This window comes from Megalobrama amblycephala, linkage group LG15 (assembly GCF_018812025.1).
Source record: "Megalobrama amblycephala isolate DHTTF-2021 linkage group LG15, ASM1881202v1, whole genome shotgun sequence".
Lineage (NCBI taxonomy): Eukaryota > Metazoa > Chordata > Actinopteri > Cypriniformes > Xenocyprididae > Megalobrama > Megalobrama amblycephala.
In genome coordinates this window covers 18,981,257-18,995,948 of record NC_063058.1, presented here as the reverse complement: position 1 = coordinate 18,995,948, position 14,692 = coordinate 18,981,257, and the positions used below count along the sequence as shown (strand labels likewise).

At 36.9% G+C, this 14,692-nt stretch overlaps 1 protein-coding gene across 1 annotated transcript in view; it reads left to right on the top strand.

Annotated features, from left to right (window-relative positions):
- Positions 1 to 242: 242 nt before the first annotated feature.
- si:dkey-106n21.1 (solute carrier family 23 member 2) overlaps positions 243 to 14,692 on the top strand; it is a 36,935-nt gene continuing 22,485 nt past the window's right edge. Inside the window, exons 1-4 of the mRNA XM_048159197.1 lie at positions 243 to 609; positions 6,827 to 6,982; positions 11,090 to 11,247; positions 14,077 to 14,248. Coding sequence (XP_048015154.1) covers positions 535 to 609; positions 6,827 to 6,982; positions 11,090 to 11,247; positions 14,077 to 14,248 — 561 coding nt within the window. The 5' untranslated portion in view covers positions 243 to 534. The remainder of the gene's footprint in view (positions 610 to 6,826; positions 6,983 to 11,089; positions 11,248 to 14,076; positions 14,249 to 14,692) is intronic.

Below are 14,692 nucleotides of genomic sequence, written 5' to 3'. Positions count from 1 at the left end.
TCAAACATTATATCAAACAAACATTAAATATAATTTTACAGACTATTTTGATGAACTTTAATTCATCCTGTGTTCTATTTTACTACAAAACAAATTTAATTAATTAAATGATAAAATTATAATGGGTTAATTCATTCCCTCTGCTTCTGCTTTACAAAGTGTCTTTCCCAGACTGGAGCACAGATTTCGATTTTCACTGATCTAGTCAGCATGTCTCCTGTTCCACTCAACGCAAAACACCCCCTAGTGCTCCTCATGCTCAGTCAGGGTTGGTTTGATATGCCTGAAATGAACACAAACACTGGGAGCACTCGTGTGGTCTTGCGGCCCTATCAGTGGCCGCAGCAGCACATGACTCCAAAACTCTCAGTCAAGCTGCCGATTGCATAAATGCAGAGTCCAAGGCACATGTAACACACAGCTCTGGTTTCCTTGACGACCAGCCTGACCAGCTGACTGCAAAGGCCAGTGTATCTCGCTCTGAACTTATCAGAAGTGTGGCCGCTGCCTAACTCCTACATCTACAGGTCAGCTATGCATCTCACTCAGAAGGACCAAAAGCTTGACATTGTGTTAAGAAACCTGGGCGCCACAGACTCAACTTTCGAAGTAAGTGCCAAAAATGCTCTAAATAAAAACAGCTCGATCCTGAGGAAAACAAAAACAGTATTATCAATTGCTGCTTGTTTCTCTTCATCACATGGGATTTTATGGAAAGCTCTGGCATAATTCTTGGGGCTTGTTTTGTCAGTTTTAGTTACTTACAAGTGAATACGTGTTATATGAATATGAACCAATACTAGTGTACATTGTCTTCTGGAGCCATGTGGTGGATTATGGGTTAACAGAGATTAACATAACTGTGTTTTTGATTTTGGAATAGGTCAAAATGTTATGTGACTGAATGTAACTGTCTCCAAACTGGATTCCAAACTTCTAAGGATCATTTTCAAATCATCATAACCATCTTGCCATTATGGAATTATGCAGCACTAACATGAGTAATCTGAGAAGTTAATAAGACATAATTTGTGGTCTTGAGAGGCCCCATATGAATGCTGGGCTTGTTGAGGTAATATTTAGCCAATGGTTTAGTGAAATTCTTGTTGCCACCACATTATGTATTATTAATTTGCTTTACGGTGCCAGTTTTCAAACACGCATAACCACAAAATCAGCAATGAAACTGCATATGAAGTTCAATTTTAAAGCATAAGGTCAGATTCTAATATGATGCAAGAGAAATATTTAATGAACACACTAGAAAAATAATTTTTTTAATCAGTATTTTTTTTCTAAACATCTTATAATAAGATATGACACTACATGTATAGTATATATTACAGAATATCCTACATTTATTGAAATAAAAATAACACTGTAAAGCTTAAACATATATGATTTATTTATTCATTCTCTGATTATTATTCATTATCTCTGATTATTAAGTTTATCCATTCATTACAGATATATATGGGTCATTGACGAATACGGTTTTTAAAAATGTACATAATGGAGATATAATTTTGACAACAATGAGATTATGTGGTTTTTATAATCAATTAACACTGCTTTTGTAATTTTTTACAAGACGGACAAAATTTGTCACCAAAAAGTCATTTGGTTTAACCAAAATTTCGGTTTTACCGAATGACAATATTTTCAAACAGGGAGAAAGTGTAACGCGCAATATGGCGGAATAAGTCCCGCCTTCTAAATAAGAGCCAATCGCTGACTGGTAAAGTCATTGCGTCACTGCAGCAGCCGTTAGAAGCACTGGTTTCTATAGAAACAGTCAGACGCGCGCCTCTGAAACATGCCAGAAGAGACGCGCATTTAGGTCTGCGCATGCGCATTAGCTTGATCCAGCCTAAAAAATACAGTTTTTTGTCATGATTCGAGCGTTTAGATAAAACATTTATAAGACAGCTGTTGTCAGAATTCATTGGTGATTTCAAATATGAAATGTAATCGTAAGGTTGGTGAACAGTTTTGGAGAATTTGATGTTTCCCCATTCAAAGAGATAGGGCATGATGCCCAGGATGCCCGAGAGGCGTTTCAAAGATGGCCGCCGATTGAAATGACTTGTCTTAAAGGGACTTTGCATCTAGCTAGCTAGCTAGTTAGACTGCTAGTAAGCTAGGAAAAGAACAATCAAACAATTATATTTAGTACAAGTTTTTAAAATATTACAAAATATTTAAAATATTATAAATTAAAGTGGTTGTACCAAATGACCTGATGTTTCGGGACATGAGCAAGTGAAAACATGAATTTTTCAAATAGTTAAGAGAGAGTTAGTTACTTTGCTTCATGACCATGTGGTCCTTTGCAGGTGTCTGAATGATGTCACATCCTGTCACATGACTTGATCCAAAATGGTCCCTTTTTATTGGTTACTCCGAATGACATCAATGAAATTAATTTTTCCGAACATTCTTTCTCATATCAAAGCAACGACTTCTGCACATAATACCATTTTGCACTGTTGATATTTGATGTTATAAAATAATGCCAGAATAAAAAAAATATACACATCTATTACATTTTAAGATATTTTAAACAAATGAAATGCCTGTATTGACCTTTTGACACTTCAAAATCTTTAAAATACATTTACATGAAGCAAAATATAATTAAAACCTTTTGGATTAAATAAAAGAGATCTAGTTATACTACATTACATACTTTGACTGTCATATCTTTGTTTTTTATTATTATTAAGGCCTTTTGACAAAAAAAAGAAAAAAAAAAATACCCGTCACGTCATTGACCCATGTATTAATAATTTTCTGTAATGCTATTTTGGGGGCCTCATCCATGAAAGACAGCATTATATATTGTAAAATATAGCATGACATATGAATAGGTTTAGCTCTTGTCATTTTGTTTCATATGTTGTAGAGGAAAAGGCTGATAAAGACCAGAGTAATTTAATTACAGACTGAAAACAGATTTTATAAAGGTCAAATGGCTTCAGGGGAAACAGTGGGACACCATCTTGTTGTTTTAGATAAACACACACTACTTTCTCACTTCATCCTTTTCTCTGTTTACTTCCTTTAGTGCAAAAACAGCTACCATAGTCCAACAACAACCAACCCTCCTCCCTCAACAAGCTTTTAATATTTTGCAAATATACTGGGTTTTATGAAGGATCAGTCACTAGCATGCGTAATTTCATGTCATTGAGTAACTATATCCTTGATTAAACATTTGCATGAACAATCATGTCTACACACCTAAACAAAGCATTAGTGAGGGGAAAAAAAGGAAAGTGAATAACAACATTATAACAATCTTGTTGTGAGGCACTGTGGATGCTGTGACATAAATTAGTATTATATTTAATAAAAAATATTACTTACAATTTTTCCAGTGTTTTTAGTCCAAGCAAGGTTTAACCAGGTGGCGCAACCACAGTCAGCTACACCCAAAGCCTAATAATGTGAATGAAATACCCACCAACTACCACTACGAGGCGGTAGCGAAGAAGGAACTGCATTTAAGATATTTTTGTCCAGATGTTAGATATAAACCCCAGATAAAATTTGTTTACTGTATGCAAATCCTTTAACAACATTAATAAATATGTATTCATATCCTTAATGGTGAATTTGAAGTATTAAATGTGACTGGTTGCTGGTACAAATAACATCTGTAGCTTGAAACAGAAGCATGGTTGCGTTTGAGTAGCTGAGTGGATTTAAATGCCACACATACAGTAACTACATAAAAATTATAATCTTGGGAAAGTAGACTGGTGGGTTTTTATAAGTGCTTTCAACAATCACAGTGTCGATATGAACCAGAAGGTGGCGGTATATACCATTCAGAAAAGCCTCGTGGGGCGAGTGCCTGAGGCGGCGTTGCCTAGTTGTATAGGCTAATTCATTTGTCAAATTCAGTAGCAGTCATGCCAAATTCATCCCCTGGACCTCAACCAAAAGGGAAGTGGTATGTATCCACCAGTTGGGATTGAGTATAGTCAGAAATTCGTAAACCATTAAGTCACAAATCCCAGTTTATCTTCACATTCAAAGAACTCAACTGATAATACAAAGTTAAGCATTTACATTTCCTTATTAGAGATGCTTCCCAAGAACTGTCGTCACATTAAATGGGATGTTTGCCAAAATTACGTTGATACATCCTGTAAAATCTTTCTGACCTGCGTTTGACATTATTTAGTTTAAAAAAATATAATAAAAAGGTAACTATCTGACTGTCTGTGTCTGAGTGGCTGGTAGCTAGCTTGTTTCTTTGTATTAATCGATCAGACATTTTGTCTGTCTACCTAGCTAGCTAACTAGTGTTTATTTGTTTAACTGTTTGACTGGCTACCTAACTTGCTAGCTACAGTGTCTATGTCTATCTGTCAGTACATCTATCTATCTATCTATCTATCTATCTATTTGTTTATCTATCTGTCTGTCTGTCTGTCAGTTCACTCAAAGCTGAAAATTAATCTGTCATCATTTGCTGTTTTAAGTCCATATGTCTTCCGTGAAAAACACAAAAAGATGATGTTATTTAGACATCATCAGTCACCATTTACTGTCGTTGCAGCTTCTTTTCCCATTCAGTAACAGGGAATGGTGACTGACACTGTCATTCTGCCAAAAGTGTTCTTTTGTGTTCCACAGAAGAAAGAACGCCTGACAGGTTTGGAATGACATGAGGGTGAGTAAATAATGACAGAAGTTTCATTTTTGGTGAACTATCTCTTTAAGACATCATCATCAATCTCACAACCCCATAATGACTTTTTCGTTCACGCACGGATGAATCATTATTCCCTCATTTTAAAGAAACGCTATGTATTGAACTTGACCTGAGGACATATAGCTTATGAAAAGAAAAGAGCAATCTCCTTAAAATCATTCATATGTGCATATGCGCTGGACCGAAACGCGTTAAATCAATGCACTTGTTTGTTGTAACGTATATCCCCCGTGAGGTGCTCTGGCCTGGATTTTCTTAACTGCAACCACAGACAAAACACTGTTTAAAGAGCCTATTATTGGCTGCATGCATGCTCATCTGAATGAACTTCTCAATGAGCATGAAGCACAAGGAAAAGGAGTGATTGGGAAACTCATTGACTTTACTGAGTCATGCAAAAAAATAAGTATTTTGGAAAGAGAGCCATGAAGATAACATGGATGATGAGACAGGAATACATTAATGTCTGGTGTGGTGTGTGCCTCTAAAAATGAACCAGTGGTGTTTTCTTCTAGGAGGCAAAAAAGACAGAGCCTCCTCAAAAGAGGAGCATGACATAAGTTAAAAATAAAACATAATTTTCTGAAATAACACTAGTGGATAAAGTTTTAGAGGGATGTTTAGTGTTTGCCTCCGTTGAGAGGGTAATTGCAAAAAAAAAAAAAAAAACAGTCACATGAATGAAGGCAGTGCCTCCTCGTCACTGTCATTGGCTGATTACAATGTTAGCAGGATAATGTTGACCAATCACTTAGCAAATCAGCCTGAATGGGACAAACTGGTGGAACTGGTCAGATTAATTATAGAGCAAACAACTCCTTCATGTCTGAATTGTAGTGATCTTGAAATGAAGTGAGCCCTTAAATTAACTTTGCCTGCAAGTAAGAAGTAACAGATAAAATATGCATGAAATATGATTGTTTATGTATTCCTGTAGTTATTTAAAGCAATGTAAAAAGTGTTCAATTTAATTAGACTTCGATGTGACTTAAGTAAATGCAAATTTACACCTGTACAGTAGAGTGTGCAGCTCAAACGAACCTTTCTGCTATTCTGGATTAAAGAAAAAGAGGATACAGGAGAAGGAAGTTTAACACTCTTATTCCTAAATCTAATATTAAGTAATTTTTGCTTATTAGTATGATTGAATTAGATCACTGAAGGTCAGCAGCTAAGACATTGGTTAATAAAGTGAGATTAAATACCTAAAGTATATTTGTGTAATTTAATATAGTTAATTATTACAGGTTTGCGTAAAATTCTGAGATTGCATTACACTGTTTTTATTCATTTTGAGGAATGCAGAATGTTTTTGTGCAAGTGAGATGTGCACACAACACCTTTGCAATTTATTTTTCTCAACATGGGGACAGGAGAGCTGTTAGTCTAAAGGTGGAAAAGTAACTTGCGTTACTTATTTGAAAAAGTAACTTGGATATTTAGTTGTAAATTGAAAAAGTAATCCGATATTTTACTAGTTACTTGGAAAAGTAATCCGATTACATAGCTCAAGTTACTTCTAATGTGTTACCCCCAACATTGGTCAATGCCATCTTTCTATGAAGAAAATGAGAGCATGTATGCGCATAAATTATGAGAGATTTGGCTTTCGTTAAGGTAGTACCTATAAGTACGCCTCACAAAATCAGCTAATGCCGCAATACGACTGCCAGCCCATTTTCCGGTGTGGTTTCTCTTGTGAAAAAAATGACATGTACTTGACCATATCTATGTATATATCCAAATTAAAATATCCCCCCCCCCCCCCACGGGAATATTTCTCACTCCAAGCTGAACTGCATTTATTTTGAATTAGCCAGATTAAATAATACTTTTGAGTTGAATAAAACCAGTTTATTTAGATGATACCATCATCTGTATTGATTATCTGTAACCATTATATGATACCATTATCTGTAATGCTGCCTTATAGTTTGCCAAAATGGTCACTTATGAAGCTGTTATGCTGCTGCTATTTATAGAACAAAGCAGCTCCCAGGTGCTAGAGCTTTTCTCTGACATTGAAGGCCTCTATATCTTTTTTCTCGGAAGGATTCAGAGGTCTCTGTCCTTTGCTCTCTCAATTAACCTCAACCTCAGATTTCAGATGGCAATAATGACCCTGAGAAGACTGTCATCACTGAACCCCGTGCTGACAGTTTGGAAGAGGGCCTGGACCCAAGGCCTGAGGGCAACCTTATCTACTCCATCAATGATCGCCCACCCTGGTACCTCTGCATTCTTCTGGGTTTCCAGGTGAGACATGATCCAACAAATGTCTAATTAGTCTTTTTTCGAGAAAGGTGGCTTAACCCCTGCCACACTTAAAGAATCTTACTGCACACATCTCCTAAGCAGACAGGTCTCTTCTCATTTGAACTATTGACATGGTGGACCTTTAATTACCTTTCGTTGCATGCCAAGAAAAAGGTGTGCAATCATCTGGATGGGAGAGCTGCCGTGAAGGGCATGATCAGGGTGACTAAAGATAAGGTTTAACTTCTTAATCCCTAGGAATTCTGCACTGACGCTTGGTCACATCTGATATCTCACAGATCTGCTTATATTATTTGGATCCAGCCTTTTTTAGGTGTACAGAGGCAGCGCTGTGCTAATTAATTGTATATTTGTTTAAACACACTGAGCCTAATTTCATTAACCCCTTGACATCAGGTGTTTATTTTTTATTTCTATTGTTCTTTTGACATAATTTCAACGTAAAAGTAAATTGCTGAATCCCAGTTCGCCTACTTATACTATGGCCTAAAAATATGAACTGTTTTTCTGAAGAAAAAGTACATACTTTTGAGTGTGTAACAGAAAAGTAGGCAAACTTTGGGACATACTACTTCATCTTAATAGCATCTTTAACAGACTGCAGTTTCGTGCATCTTATCTAAACCTCTCTACTTAAAGGGTTATTTCACTCAAAAATGAATTTTTTTTGTCATTACTTACCCTCATGTCGTAATGCCTTTATTCATCTTCAGAACAAAAAAATTAAGAAATTTTTGATGAAATCCGAGAGGTTTACATCTCCCATCGAAAGCAATGAAGTTACCACATTCCAGGACCAGAAAAGAAGTAAAGACATTGTTAAAATAGTCCTCGTGACTACAGTGGCTCAACCTTAATGTTATGAAGCGATGAGAATACTTTTTTGTGTGCAAAAACAAAACCAAAATAGCAACTTAATTCAGCAATCTCTTCTATGTCAGTCTCCTACGCAGTTGGCGCAGTACAGGCAATACAGCGCTCACGTGTTTACGTAATGTCCGACTTCCGGCACATGCATCAGCATCACACGCATGCGTCGTGCTGCTCACGTGAACAGCGTCGGCCAATACTGAGTTCTGACATAGAACATGGAAGCCTGCACTGTCTAGGATACAACGTAAACAGCATAGGAGAATGATAGGGTAGAGAAGATATTGTTGAATAAAGTCGTTATTTTTGCGCACAAAAGGTATTCTCGTCACTTCATAACATTAAGGTTAATCCACTGTAGTCACGTTGACTATTTTAACAATGTCGTTACTACTTTTCTGGACCTTGAATGTGGTAATGACATTGCTTCCTATAGGAGATAGAAAAAAATCCTTCTCAGATTTTATCAAAAATATCTTAATTTGTGTTCTGAAGATGAAGATGGGGTGAGGGTGAGTAAATAATGACAGAAATATCATTTTTGGGTGAACTAACCCTTTAACCACTGGTCACACCATTCTCCATGTTTATATTTTTGTTTTGTTTTTTTTTTTACCACTTTTTATTTGTATTTGTAGTTCCAATCGAATCCTCTTTTAACGCGCAATGGGTTGTGGGCAATGGTAGCCTTTAGAGTGTGCAGGAATCTGCACTTCAAATTTTAACCAGAAAAAGTAGACCATCTGGGTGTCTTTGTACAGAAGAGGATTAGGGCCAAGCAATAATAAAAAAATAAAACCATCTTGAGATTAAAGTTGTTAAATTTCGTAATTTAACGAATTTGTTCTCGTAATTTAATGACTTTATTCTCAACATTTTATCTCGACTTTTTTCTCTCAATTTAATGACATTTTTCTCTGAATTTAACGAATTTGTTCTCGTAATTTAACAACTTTTTCTCGTAATTTAATGACATTTTTCTCAATATTTTATCTCGACTTTTTTCTCGAAATTTAATACGTTTTTTTCTTGTGATTTAACGAGTTTATTCTCAACATTTTATCTCGACTTTTTTTCTCGTAATTTAACGACTTTTTTCTCGTAATTTAATGAGTTTATTCTCAACATTTTATCTCGACTTTTTTCTCTCAATTTAACGACATTTTTCTCCGAATTTAACGAATTTGTTCTCGTAATTTAACAACTTTTTCTCGTAATTTAACGACTTTATTCTCAACATTTTATCTCGACTTTTTTCTTGAAATTTAATACGTTTTTTTCTCGTGATTTAACGAGTTTATTCTCAACATTTTATCTCGACCTTCTTCTCGAAATTTAACAACTTTAATCTCGAGATGGTTTTATTTTTTTATTATTGCTTGGCCCTAATCCTCTTCCATATCTTTGGAATACTCATTTCAACTTTCTATGATTTTGGACACACTAATTTTAATTGTACTGTTTAGGACAGATAGTATGCAAATTGGGACGCAGCACCAGTTTACATCTAGTCACATTGCTAGCTTGCTGCGCTTGGATCCTTAAAATAGGAGAGTTTAAATTCTCAATTGGTTTTAGTTTTGTTGCATCGCACATGGTCATGGTCACAAACTCTCAATACGATTAATTTCATTTTAATATGATTCTTCTGGGTATATTTTAGTTACCATTTGTGCTTTGCGTATATTGCTTAAAGGGATAGTTCATGAAAATTGTCATGATTTACCAGTTTGCTTATCAACATTCTCTAAAATATCTTCTCTTGTGTTCTACAGAAGAAAGTCATACAGGTTTGAAATGACATAAATGATGACAGAATTTAGATTTTTGTGTGAACTATCGCTTGAAGGTCCATTCACGGCAAGAACAAAAACTATAATGATAACTATAATGCTAATTACATTAGTGTTCGTTCGCACTAATGGACGGCGACATAGTTTTTTTTCTAAGCACGCACTGCAGCCTTATAGTCAATTAACTTAAAAAAAAAAAATGGGTCTGAAAGTGATTCCAATGTTATCTTTCCACTGCTGTTATTGTTTATAATTGGCATGGTCTCCACCATTATCTATTGTCAATAGTTTGGCTCACACAGAAGTTTAAAACCAAGCAGCTTTTGTTGGTCAAAGCAGTGAATTTGTGCGACCAACCAAACGAAATCTGCGAGGGGAACTTTCACCCTTATACGAAACTCTGTAGTAATTATTCTTTGTGTCTAAGGATGGTTTCTTTCACTCCAAACTGCCAATTCTCATTAAAAACAAATTACATCTGGTTGCTTTGCCACAACAAATCATCATCTGCCTATGTGCCTTAAGGCTTCGCTGTCACTCTAGACCTTGTTATTCCTTATCATATGCATCTGATGTTTAAGGTGAGGGGAACATGAGCCAAAGTGTTCCACATACTTGTCCTGATGACACATGGAGATCAAAAGCAATTGGGTGGGGGGAGAGAAAGGGCAGGAAGGTACACAAGGGACTTGGATCGACATGTGAGGTAAGATGATGTGCTGAGCGCAAAGAGGAGTACAAAGAAGAAGTCTCACTCCTCCAGTATGCTCGCTTTCATCTCTCCAATGTCATGGAGGGGAGGAAAAGGCAGGGAGAGACCTGGTATTTCATGTCAGCGCAGACTCCCTTAGAGACCCCGATTCGTTTCTGCTTTCAGCACTGGCGTTTTTATGCTAATGCACATCCCTCTAGTGTCGTGAAATTTTAAGTTCAATTCAAAACTGATTTAGCTGCTCTACTGGCTGCTGTGAAGGCATAAACTAGAACAGTCGGAAAACAATAAAACGACAGGAATTTAAGTGTGGACAACATAAAGCAGCAAAACTGAATTTATAAATTTATATCCATATATCTCTAGCTGTGTAAATTCTCTCCTGTGCACCATCTCCGTATCCGCACCGAAATCTACTGTCAAAGCTGCTGAGCATACAGCCAAGTTTTACTTTTTGTGAGCCCGACAAATTTATGAAGCTTACTGGTTAGAGTAAAGAGGTGCTATCAATTCACAACAGATAGGCCAACATCTGTCTTCCATTTCTCGCACATCTCCCTGGTTCAGTCAGGCCGGATTTAAGATTTGCTACATTTTTTGTGATCATCTGTCTTCCCTCGTGTCTCGCCCCGTATAACGAGTTGTTTGCGATGAACCTACACCCGGTGTCATCCGTGGTATCTCTTCATCCCTGTTTCTTGCTTCACACAGCATTACATACTGGCGTTCGGTGGCATCCTGGCGATTCCTCTCATCCTTGCCGAGCCGTTGTGCATCAAAGAGAACAACGTTGCCAAAAGTCAGCTCATCTCCACCATCTTCTTCGTCTCAGGCCTGTGCACTTTGCTACAGACCACCTTTGGGACCAGGTACTGGTAACGTTCCTCTGAAGTTATGTACACTGCCAGAAAAAATGCCTATGCTCTTAAAAATTCCATGGATGTTAAAGGGTTAGTTCACACAAAAATGAAAATTATCCAAGGATTTACTCACCCTCAAGCCATCCTAGGTGTATATGACTATCTTTTATATGAACACAATCTGAGATATATATGACTATTTTCTTTTATACTAACACAATATTCTTAGTCCTCCAAGGTTTATAATAGTTGTGAATGGGGGGTCGCATTTTGAAGAGAAAAATAATGCATCCATCCATAAAAAAAAAAACAAAACAAAAAAAAAAAAAAAACATGGGGTTAATAAAGATCTTTTGAAGCGAAGATTTGATGATTTGATGATTTTTGAAAGAAAAATATCCATATGTACAACTTTATAAATTCGAATAATTAGCTTCCGGCGGACGACTGTATGCAAAATGCGCAAGTCGATTTGTGGCGGAATAGCATCCTTTGACCTGACGCACAACGTAATGACGAACGCGGAGGCGCAGAGGATAGAGCAAAACAAATCACCGGGCATGGATTATGAGTATAAAACGAGAATTTTTAAAGAGAAATGTCAGAGGAATTTCAATATAAAAGAAGAGGAGCTTAAATTTGTTACACAGCCCTATTTGTTTGAACCGCGAAAGGCGTCTCTAAGCTTATGATACTCCTACATCCTCCTGCATCATACATCGCGTCAGAGGATTACTTATCTGGTGCAAGTCGACTTGCGCGTTCTGTGTACGGTCGTCTGCCGGAAGCTAGTTATTTGAATTTATAAAGTTGTAAATATGGATATTTTTCTTACAAAAACGCATTGCTTCACTTCAGAAGGCCTTTATTAACCCCTTAGAGTCGTATGGATTACTTTTTTGCGGCCCCCCCCCATTCACAACCATTATACACCTTGGAGGACGGCTTGAGGGTGAGTAAATCATGTTTTCAATTTTCATTTTTGGGTGAACTTTAAAGGTTCCATGAAGAACCTTTCACATCCATGGAATCTTTGCATTGCACAAAAAGGTTCTTTATAGTGGAAAACGTTTTAGTGTATTAAAATCTTTTCTCACACTAAGAAAATAATGGTTCTTTAAAGAAATGTTTACTGAAAGGTTCCTTGTGGAACCAAAATGGTTTTTCTAACCCCCTTTTGGTACAAGTATTTAACTATTTAACTCTTTCCCCACCAGCATTTGGTAAAAGCGACATTTTAAACAAAAAGCTGAGAAAACTACGTTTTTGTCAAAGACTACATCCGGATTGGATTCAGAATGATGATCAAAACAAAGATTCATGATCACATCCATCAACCGCATTATTTTACATGTGCACAAGCAATGCTTCTATCGCTTGTTTCTGCTTCTTCTTCACCTGTGTTTTGATCCAGAGATTCTGTATTATATGAGATGTGACCCCTAACGAATAACTGAAAACATGCCCCGCGTTGCATTTGGAAGGGCTCATCCCTATGCCCTGATCCCTTCAAAGGGTTTACCCTCCGGAATGAGCGCTTCGAAGGGATGAAGGGTGTAGAGGTCAAAAAAACTCTTTTTTTGGAAAGCACTTCTGCATTGTCCTAACGAGACAATCTTCGTTGCACATTTTGTACGCTGGTTGACGCCCCAAAAAACGCTCTAAACGATGAGTAGATTGTGCAAGCTGCGCCTTATGTTTAACGTTAGTTTAGTCTATTTATTTATTTATTTATTTTTGGCTTATCGCACCAAGGCCTTTTACGTTAAATATAATGTATATTGTGTCTATGTATTTGAAACATTTGAATGGACTGATAATGGGAGCTGTAAAGTATTTTGGTTGAAGTACAATGTCGTTTTGACCATAACAATGTACCAAATCTTACTTATATAAATAGTACAGTAGTATAGAAAAATACTATACATACATTTATACTGTGACACCAAACAACTTCCCTGTGCAAAGGATCATGGGGGCCCAAAGTGTCCATCAGTTGGACACACCCTTCGAAATCCTTCATTCTGAAGGGCCCGTTGAAGTGGCTAGTTTTGAGCACTTTGGTTTGGAACGACCCTTCAATATGGCGGACATGATCGTTTTCACTCCGAAGTGCCCTTCAGAGGGCGACATATCCCGCTTGGAACGCACCGAATTCTGGCATCATTTACTATGAATTTCTTTCTTCTGATGAACACAAAAGAAGATATATTGGAGGATATGGGTAACCAAACAGTTGATGGACTCATTGCCTTCCATAGTATGGAAAAACATACTATGGAAGTCAGTTGGATCCATCAACGATTAGTGTGATTTTGACATGTTCCTGGCTCAACATATTTTGTTTGTCCTGGAACAACATTCCAGTCTGAAAATTTAGTCTTAACCCTATTCCTACCACTAAACCTAATCCTACCCATAACTTATCCCTAAAATCAGAGGGGAAAGATAAACGGTAAACTTGTCCCTCAAATCTGATTGGTTGATTGGAATGTTGTTCCAGGATCAACAAAGATGTTGATCCAGGAACATGTCTTACTTGGCAAAATCACGGTGACCATCCATCAATGTGTTTTTCTATACTATGTAAGGCAATGAGGTCCATCAACTGTTTGTTTTCGACATTCTTCAAAATATCTTCTTTTGTGTTCAGCAGAAGAAATTCATACAGGTTTGGAACAACTTGAGGGTGAGTAAATTTGATCTACTCCATACTTCAGTGAAAGGAATATTACAATGTTATGTACAGTATGTCTCCTGCCAATGTTTTTATGATTTAACCGACACGATATATGAAATAGGCTCGGAGCAAAATAAACATTCTTTATGTCTTCTCAGGTTGCCAATCCTCCAAGGGGGTACGTTCACCTTCATCACTCCGACCTTGGCTATCCTCGCCCTTCCCAAGTGGAGATGCCCAGACATGAGTGCCACCGCTCAACCGAACACCACGGATTCTGCAGCCCTCCTCGTGGATGGCGACGAGGTGTGGAAAGCCCGCATCCGTGAGGTACTGTAGGAAATATAATTTCAAAACTGAACATAATTGCATAATTTGAAACAAGTGTGTCTGTTCTTGGCTGTGAGTCATGTATCAAAAGGAGTGAGTCACACAAGGAATAATGACTGATGGACGATAATTATCCACTATGTGCTCAAATTATACTGGGTGATCTCATTCATATGCATATGGTAAGCGCTCACATACATTTTTGTAAGTTTTGGAGACCTCGAAACCTTGTCCAGACTGATATCGGGAGCTTTGTGAGCGAGTTCAATCCTCATAGCGATACTCTCATATGACATTTTAAATGGCAAAAGCTCCACAAGAATGAAATACAAGAGAAACATTATTGATTTGTGTACAGAGTGAAACCATTGTAAATTTGTAATTTAACCACGTTAAATTGTAATGTCATTGAACGTTTTATTTTATTTATTGTAAATACAGTAA